Source organism: Plasmodium fragile (assembly GCF_000956335.1).
Source record: "Plasmodium fragile strain nilgiri unplaced genomic scaffold supercont1.21, whole genome shotgun sequence".
NCBI classification, from domain to species: domain Eukaryota; phylum Apicomplexa; class Aconoidasida; order Haemosporida; family Plasmodiidae; genus Plasmodium; species Plasmodium fragile.
In genome coordinates, this window is record NW_012192601.1 from 44,403 (window position 1) to 53,834 (window position 9,432).

General features: G+C 41.6%; 2 protein-coding genes across 2 annotated transcripts; one reads left to right on the top strand and one right to left on the bottom strand.

Moving 5' to 3' along the window:
• Positions 1-486: 486 nt before the first annotated feature.
• Positions 487-1,707, bottom strand: AK88_02196 (uncharacterized protein; the record flags this gene model as incomplete). Its single annotated transcript, XM_012479830.1, has 1 exon — positions 487-1,707. The coding sequence occupies one exon, from the start codon at positions 1,705-1,707 to the stop codon at positions 487-489; it is 1,221 nt and encodes a 406-aa protein (XP_012335253.1).
• A 2,739-nt stretch (positions 1,708-4,446) lies between these two features.
• Positions 4,447-9,029, top strand: AK88_02197 (uncharacterized protein; the record flags this gene model as incomplete). The annotated part of the gene is made up of 6 exons (XM_012479831.1): positions 4,447-7,247; positions 7,401-7,895; positions 8,053-8,221; positions 8,349-8,549; positions 8,703-8,803; positions 8,942-9,029. 6 exons carry the CDS (start codon positions 4,447-4,449, stop codon positions 9,027-9,029), a joined length of 3,855 nt encoding a protein of 1,284 aa, XP_012335254.1.
• Between the last annotated feature and the right edge of the window lie 403 nt (positions 9,030-9,432).

Sequence of the window (9,432 nt, forward strand, 5' to 3'; positions counted from 1 at the left end):
TTTTTTTTTTTTTCATTTTTTATATTTCATGCTGACTTGGTCATAATATTTTTCAAACAACGGTTAAAAAAAAAAAAAAAAAAAATATGACTTGTTCATAAATTTAGGTGTACTTTTTTTTTTTTTCGCCAAAATGGCTATTTATGGGGAGTATAAACAATTGGCATAAATTGGTACAAAAATGGTGTTAATTTCACACACAATTTCACTTAGTGTGAACACCGAGACCAAAATTGAAAGCGCAAAAAAAAGGGGGGGGAGGGGAAACTTATAAACTTTAAAAAGGGAAACTGGCGCCGCATGTGCGCACGAACGATCGCACAGAGTTGTGCATTATGCATATTTTAAAAAAGTATGTGCCCGCGTGTTCAAATGGGGTGTTCAGAAGTGACGGGGTGCGTCCCGTAATGTTCGGGAAAAGGAGGGGCCGCTTGTTCACCCAACTTCGCCCATGTACAATTTCGCCTTGTTAATCCACTCCCCCTGCTACGGTGTGGGTTGCACGGGCTGCTCCTGCGCAGGGGCTATGTGCATCATGAAGCCAAACTTGTACTCATTGTTCGGGTAATCTATGTACCCGCTAACCCCAAAGCCTGAGTAGTCCTGTGTGAAGACGGCAATTTTTCCACTCGTGTCAATACTTCCCTGCACCTTCGCATGACGGAAGGAGTAGTCCCACCCCAGACGCATGGCCGATTCCTTGGTCTGCGGAGTGACCTCAAGTTCTGTCCCCAAGGATAACCGATCGGACACTTTTTTGGCGTACTGAATTTTATATAAGTGTGTCTGGTTAAGCATAAATTCAGGCGATTTAAAATTTGGTTGTCTCACCACCTGCATGGTCAGAACATTATTTTTGTGGTTGTATCGAAGTCCGAAGGATCCAATGGAAGCACAATTGGAAGCTATGTAGGTTAGGTCTACCCCTGCTTGAAATTTTTTACTCAACATTTGGGTATACGACGCGTTGAAGATCCACGTGCCCTGCCATATGGTCTTCACATTGTAAGTGTATATAGGCTTATTAACCTCTATACCCATTTCGTACATATTCCTGGTATCGCTTTTTGCATAAGTGTTAAAATTGAGTTTGCAGTCAATGTGGTTGTTTATTCTTTTACAAAATCTACCATTCACACTGCCATCAATATTTATTCTGCTAATCATTAGCAAGCTATTATCACTGTTTGTGAAATTTGCCCCGAATTGATACAAGTACCCGACATCCCTTAGTGTAGTTCCAAGGAAAAGTGTGTGTGTGGACTGTAAGTATTTGTTCACTGTTTTATCTACTTCAAATCTGAACCCATCGAAATTGTCTTGCGTAGTTATAAACTTGTATTCCTTGTTTAGGTTTTCAAATAGTAAAGCATTTGGTGAATCAAATGTATTTGCGAAGGAAGAGTTGGCTTGTTGCTCCTTCATCGCATTTGTATCGTCATCATTCATTTTATTTTTCTTCCCCTCTCCAACATTCTCTGTTAAGGTACTTTTTTGTCCTTCTTTGGGTAACTCATTTGATGTTGCCTCACATAGGGTGATGAGGCTAGGCACCCCCATCCCCCTCCTCCTCATCCTCCTCCACAAAATTGCATTCCCTTTTTTCAGGGCGTCCATGAAGGGGTACTTACAACATTGTCCCACGTGCTGCTGCTCTTCTCTTTCTCTTCGCCATTTCTGCAAAAGTCCAATACCCGCAATCTCCATAATTATACAAGTGTGTAATTGTTTGTCGCAAGGGGTAGCCTACCTCTCTCTGTGTTCAGTTTTACACGCGTATGAAAACTCCTTCCCTTGTGCATGTTTTTGCCCAGTGGGGTCCTTGGGGTGTGCCACACTGATGGTCAAGTCTGCTACTCCTCCTCACTTTTTTTTTTTTTTTTTTTTTTTTTTTTCCTGTGCGCTCACATAGCAGCGAATCAATTGGGTAATTAAAAATGGGTGACTCTTTCAGGGGTATGCAACGTGGTAGTGTATACACAAAAAAAGGAGGGCTACACTATCGCACGTTATATTTGTCGACGTGGCGATGAGCAACAACATGTAGGGGAGTCCTCTATATCTATACTAGTTTTTGTTTGTTTGAGTTTTTCTCATTCTCACTCGATTGTTTTTTTTTTTTTTTTACTATTTATATTATTTTGTTCATTTTTTTTATATATATATATATATTTTTTTTTTACCTGTTTTTTCCGTGCCCATTTTTTTTCTACCTTTTCGGACCTCCTCCTTTTTTCCGCTGCTTACCCCGTGCAGCATATTTTTGTGAAGCCGCACCTTCACGGGTTGACAATTCTTTAGAGATTCACATTTGTGAGTATATTTTGTGCTACTTCACACGCAGTTAAGTTTTATGCGTGGCTACGACTTTTTTCGAAGATTTCTTTTTTTTTTTTTTTTTCCACCAAGGTCATCTGTGTATGTGCCTGCATGAAATGTGGCATTTTCCCCCTTTTGTGCATTTTTGTTTTGTTTTTTTTTTTTTTTCTCCATTTAGATGTATATTGTAGTAGGCGGCAGTTGGAGGGACGTTGCTTAGGTGGGAGTTGTGCATGGATCCCCTCAACTCGTTTACCAACCTCATGGTGTAGAAGGTCGTTTGTGCTAAGGTGTTACCCTTTAAACATTTTGCATCCCCACGGTTAGGATAAAATGACCTCACCACGGTGTGCTGTATGCTTGTACATACATTTACACACGCATCGGTTTCTACGGGTTAACTATTTTGTATGCCAACCTAATTTCGTAGCACCCGCGGGAGGTACGTGGAATTTTCTTCCCCGCCATTCTCATTTTAGCAGAGTGCGCCCCCCCCCTTGTGGCAGTACTTGGCCTAAGCGCACGTCTCAGCCCACACAACCAAGTGAGAACAAATGAAAATGGTGACTCTCCTGGTCATTCGTACAAAGCACCCATTCGATCTGCTCATTTGGGAAAAGGAACTCGCCCCGAGTGTGTGTCCACCCGATTTAGAGCACAACCTTTGCGGAGGGACAAAAAAAAAAAAAAAAAATGAACGCTTCTTTACTGGATGACACTGCTCGTCTTTTGGCTCCATCATCCCTGTAGCCCTTGTAGGGCAGGCAGATGTTGTAGTGAATAATTTTATTTGTGGGATGTGATTACTGAACGGAGTGTATTCAGGTTGATAAGACGAGAAACAGTCACATAATTTAGCCAACGTGATGGAGGGCTATGAACAGCGGCTTATGCTTCACGCCAAAAGGGGGGGAATGTGAAAAAAATTCGTTCATATAAAAGTTAGGACAAGCAAGCAAAACTTTTTTACATATTTGCAACACCCCGCCGTCAGTAAAAAATTATAGGGAACCCCTTTTTTGAGCTCCTCATAATAAAGAGTGGACACCCTCCTCATCTGTTTCGTTTTCTTCTCACCTTACATATTATACACCATTTTGGGGGGAAACTGCATATGGAAAAGCCATTTTTCGTTATGCTTCCGTCAGTTTATCCCCTGGAGAGGAAAAAAAAAATAACGCGTCTGTTTTTTTTTTGCGTATATTATAACATAGTTGTTGGCATGCCCCCCTTTGCCTTTTTTTTTTTTTAACCCGCGGGTGAGAGCAGTCCCCAACCCAAGTCGCTGCGTCATTTAAAAAAAAAAAAAAAAAAAATGTTAACAGGAGAGTTGGTCCAACAAGCTACGAACGTCTGACAAATTCATGCGTTGCATTTTCAGCGAGTTGCAATTTACTGCTTGGCCATTTTTTTTACCGTCTCGTATATTGTTGCCACCGTGAGGGACGCGCCAAGGGTTGTTAACGCGCATAAAGGATGATTATATAAAACCCGTTCCCTGTCCTTGCACCGATCTCAAGTACAACGTATGTACCAACGCCCAGGGCGAACGCAATAACTGTTATGGCAAGCACGACCGCCACGATTTTTTTTCTTTTTCAGTAGTTTTCCCGGCTTTTCTCCACCGCGTGCACCGTGGGTTTCCCCCCAACTCCTTTACGCAAGTTTTCTCCCTTGGCGATGCGCTGGATTGCCTGAAGAATGGAAAAGGGAGAAGGGCCACTCGGCTTTTTTTTTTTTTTTTTTTTTTTTTTTTTTTTACATTTTCAATAAAGAAGCAGCAAGTGGGGGTTTAGTCAAAGATACAAAAGGTATCAGATTAAAAATTAGTTACCCCATAATAAGGGCTATCTCTTTTTTTTTTGTTGTGATGTTTTTTTTTCTTTTTTGTGCGTTTAATTTTTTTTTTTCATTTTGCTTCTTCTCCCCTCGCACTTTCTGTGGGCGCAAAAAGGTGGCGACTGGGGGGTAAATGAAGCTTTTTCCGCGCCTGCCCCTGTCTCTCTCTCTCTCTCTGCGGCGATTTCGCAGTGGGCACGTTGCGAGGGCCTCCACGTGACGACCGTAGGGGCCCCTTCCCCTCTCACCAACTCCTGTTTATATATGTTCCACAGCCTGCCTGCCAAAATGATGAAACACAGCATCAAGGGGCTGTACTGCTTCATCGACGAGATCCGGAACTGCAAGTGCCTGGAGGACGAGGAGAAAACGGTGTTGCAGGAAATAATTAAAATAAAAAAAAAGTTCAATGAAAAAAATATAAGTAATTATAAAAGAAAAAAATACATATGGAAACTCATATATTGTCACATATTGGGGTATGGAATTTCCTTGTCCTACCTGGACATTATAAAGTTAATGAGTAGCACCAACTTCAGCGACAAGTACTGTGGGTACACAGCTCTCTCCCTGCTAGTGAATGAAAATAGTGAAATGCTTCACATGATGATTAGTACTATCAAGTTAGACCTGAAGAGTAACGATGAAAAGGTAAACTTCCTGGCCCTCCATTTGGCTAGCCAAAAAATTAATGACCTCCTGATTGAAAATATGTATGAAGACATACTTCACATAGTGACCTCAAATTATATTTACAAGCCTAACATCAGGAAGAAGGCCTTCCTGTGTCTAGCAAATATTTATAAAAAGAGACACGACCTATTACTTAAGAGCAAAACGGAGTTTGAAATATTTAAATTTCTCGAACAAAATCTTAATGAAGTAAATATGTTTAACGTTTTTGCTTATCTCAATTTGATTTATGTAATCATTTTGGTGTTTCAAAAGTATGAGGCCATGGAGGAATACCGGAAGAAGCAGGACGGAAAGGAGAAAAAGAAAAAGAAGAAGAAGAAGAAAAAAACAAAAAAATACGGGGAAGGGAAGGACCACCATGGGGGGGTCGACGACGACGCGGAGGAGGATGATAGCGGCGGTGAGGAGGACGAAGACGACGACCAGGAGGAAGACGAAGAGGACAGCGGCGATGAGGAGCAGGAGGAGGACGAGGATGAAGAGGATGATGACGGGGGAGGAGGGAACCGAAGAGAGGAACACTCCATCAAGCGGGAAGACCTCAAAGTAGACTCCAACAACGCTAGCAGCATTGGTAACAAGAAAGTAATCTCGTTGAATATAAAAGACGAGGTGAAGAGGAAAAGATATTACAAACACAACAGCTCCTCTCTTTCAAATGAACAGAGTTTCCTTTATAACGATTTGAAGAAGGTAGACAAAATCATGGAAGTCGATTCTGAATGTAATTTGAATCTGGAAGAAATAAATTTTCCTGAAATAAAAAAATATGTTAACAAATATATTCACTTCATCCTGAACATGTTATACCTCGTATTAGATGAAAATTTAACAATTGATGAAGGGTTTTACTACAGCCACTTTAGGTACCCCTTCTTGTTAATAAAGTGTTTACAAATGCTTCAGCTATACGACTTACATGCCTTATCGCAGAACACCATTAACAATATAAACGATATTTTATACAAGATAGTTACCAAGCCGTTTAAGAAGTTGCAGGGAAAAATTGGCTTCGAAACGGCGAAAAATAAAAATGGACGCTCTCACACACATCACCTCTCCCATGGCCACAGTGTTACGGGTAATGCAGCAGCTGGTGTAGCGGATGGAGGGGCGCCTGCTGACGGAGGTGGAGGCGGAAACGTCGACAGAAGAAACATCTTTAGAAAAAGCTTCACAAAAAACAGCTTTTACATGGGCACAAAAAAGACCAAGGATGATGTGAGAAATGAAAAAAGCACCACGTACATAGAATATGCAATTATTTACGAATGCTGTAATGTGTATAATTTCTTGTGTAATAAAATTGAAGACAGGAACAGAGACATCATTTTATGCCTCATCACAAATTCATTCGACTCGAAGAAGTCTAATATCAATTATGTTATTCTTAACAGCTTAGCTAAATTAAAAATGAATGTGAAAATATATAGCATGCTCGAGAATCACATCATGCATCTGATCAACCTCCTCAACAACGATGATATAACCATTAAATTACAAACATTTAATATCTTATTTAATATGTGTAATAATTCGAATTGGAAGCTCCTCATTAATGTCTTTTTACACCACTTGCCCTATATTGACCCGTACATACAAAATGAGGTCATTATAAAAATTTCCATCCTGGCGGAAAACTGCTCACCAGATTTGTCCTGGTATATTGACGTGATATTTAAAATGATTGAAATTACATATAAGTCCATTTTCCCTGAGGTGTGGTTTCGCTTAGTGCAAATAGTTACTGGCTTCGTTGAAGGGGATAAAGGGGGCAAGGCAGGAGATAATAATAATAAAATCGGCAAGGTGGTAGACAAACAGGACAAAGGAGGAGACAAAATGGATAAAGGAGATAGTCGTGAGAAGGGAGACTTAGGGGGTAAAACGCTCAAGTCTGCAAAGAAGGATAGTGTTTCATCTGAAAACAGTAAAGGGAAAGAGGAACACAAGGTACAGACCTACGCTGCTATGAAGTGTTATAAATATTTATCGGATCGATATACAAAAATAGAGTTGCTGATCCATCTGTGCTCTTACATTATCGGCTCCTTTGGTCATCTCATTAAGGACAAAATACCTATGAGTAATCAGTTGAAGGTATTGGAAACGTATTTTACTCTGGGGTCCTCTAACACCAAGTGTGTGATTCTTATGGCCATCATGAAGATGGTGTTCTACGACAGCAAGCTCATGGGACCGGTGAAGAAAATTCTCACCAACTGTATCAATCACACGGACTTGGAACTTCAGACCAGAGCCTGTGAATTCCTCAACCTTTGTAACTTGAACAACACGAGTGTGCTCAACCATCTACTCAAGGGGATGCCGCTTTACCAAACCAAGAAGGTCCACGAAAATTTCCTCATCAAGCGGCTGCTGGAGAAGAACAAGTGAGTTTTTTCGTGTGGCTAGCCACGTTCTAATACATTACCCGTTGTTGTGCAAATTATATTGTCCCCCACCCCACCCATGACACGAATCCCTGTACATGTGTTTTAATGGCACTTTTTTTTTTTTTTTCCCCCACCACCACCGCGTTGCAGGCACGCCGTGATCGACTTCAACGAAAAGGATAGCTCACTTACATTTGACAAACATCAGGAGAGAGGCAAGTCGGGTAGCAGACACGAGCAAAACTACAAGGACGATAACAGTGCCAGTGACTACAGCCATAATAAGGGCTCTTCTTCCACCTCCTCTGATGGAAGTTATAACGTTAAAGTGAGAAGGAAGCAGAGCAACGGGTCAGTAGCATCATCTGGAAATTCAAAAAAATCGTCTTCCACCTTTTCCACACACAAAACAAAAAACTCAAGTGAGGAGCATACAGATGATAATGCGAAGCTCTTTAAGTCACTCGCCTTGCAGAAGGCAAACAACATTAACGACCTGTGGTTCAATGCCTGCCTCCTAGACAAGTCCCTCTTTTTTAAGAACACCGTTTTATCTATTCTAATAAAACAAAAGTACCAGGAGAACAAGGCCATGCTCACCTTTTACGTGAAAAATATATCCAAGGCAATGGTGAACCTAGCGAGGTAGGTGCCCTCCTCTGGGGGCAAAGCACATCCCTATTCCTGTTGTGAACCGTCTTACGTAAAGACGATGCTGGTGGTGCCATGCCGCAGTTCATGCCTACTCCACTTCATTACACCATGCTGCTACACCACGTCGCCTGTTTTTACCCTCCCGCAGCATCCGCATTGAGGATTGCGAGCATATGAACATAAAGGAAGCCAAAATTGTGATGAACGAGAAAATAGACCCGGATGGGGTATACGTGTATAAAATTATAATTACTATTTCAGATATTTTTTACAACATCCCCAGTATATACTTCAACGTCATGACCCCGAACTCGACGGTAAGTGGCGCGCTCCACGAGGACGACGTTCACCTGAGCGAAGCTCACCGGTGTGACGCCCCAACATGGTTAATTATTGCATGCCCAGCACGATTAATATGTGTGTTTGCCCACCACCTTTTTGCAGAACGCGAGTGTGTCGTCCAAGCTGCCCATCCTCATCACGCGCTTCATCAAGGAAAATAAAATGAACGAGTCGACCTTCAAGATTTACTGGAAGGCCCTCACGCAGGTGCACAACGAGGACATCGTAATGGGCGTCCCCAAATTTTCCAAAAAATATTTTTTCAACTATCTGATCAACGCGTTTAACTTTTACATTTTGAAGGTAATTCGAGAGGGTGGAAAATGGCGCCATATCTAGTGCGGGGCGCTACACTTACAGGATGGCACAGCTACGTGTGCACACCGCGTCACCATCGCCGTATCACCATCGCTGAGTTACATGACCGCGTCACTTTTTTTTCCCCCACCCCTGCAGATCGGCTCGCTTATTTGCGCCTCCGGCTACATACACTTTCCCGTATCGGACAGCGAAAACAAAATTTTAATTCTCGTGAAGATTCGGCACGACATGAAAGGGTAATGTGGAGCGGATCCACGAGCACTCTGCGCCATGCGTGCAGATCCACCGTTGTGCTCGTCCAAATAAATATGAACACGTGCAGGCAAACAGACAGCACATTTTTGATTTTTTTTTTTTTTTTTGTCCTCCCGTAGGTGCCAAATCTCAGTCGTGTCCAGCATCAAGCACTTGAACAACTACCTGAACAAAATATTTGAAATTTATCTTATGAAGAACAAATAGGGATGGAGAAAACTCGCATGGGAAATGCCGCAGCTCATGTAGCTATATGCGCACCTACAACACGCATGTTTAATTTTTTTTTTCTTTTTTTTTTGTGCGCTGAAGGGGATACCAAATTTGGCTTGCATTTATGGCAGCTATTTTTGGGGGGATGAGCGGTGGAAGAGGAAGAGCTGCCGAGCTCCCCTTTTGTCACTCCGCGGCATCGTGTCCATTGTGTGATTTCCGGTTGATTTGTTTGTTTTTGCGTTTGTACCACATGGACGCTTGTGCCGCTACCCCACGTGGTGATTACTACCTATGTATCATTTCGTGTCCCCTTTTCTGCACACATATTTATTTATTTATTTTTTTTTTTTTTTTTTTTTTTTTTTTTTTTTTTTTTTGGAAAACTTTAATTTTT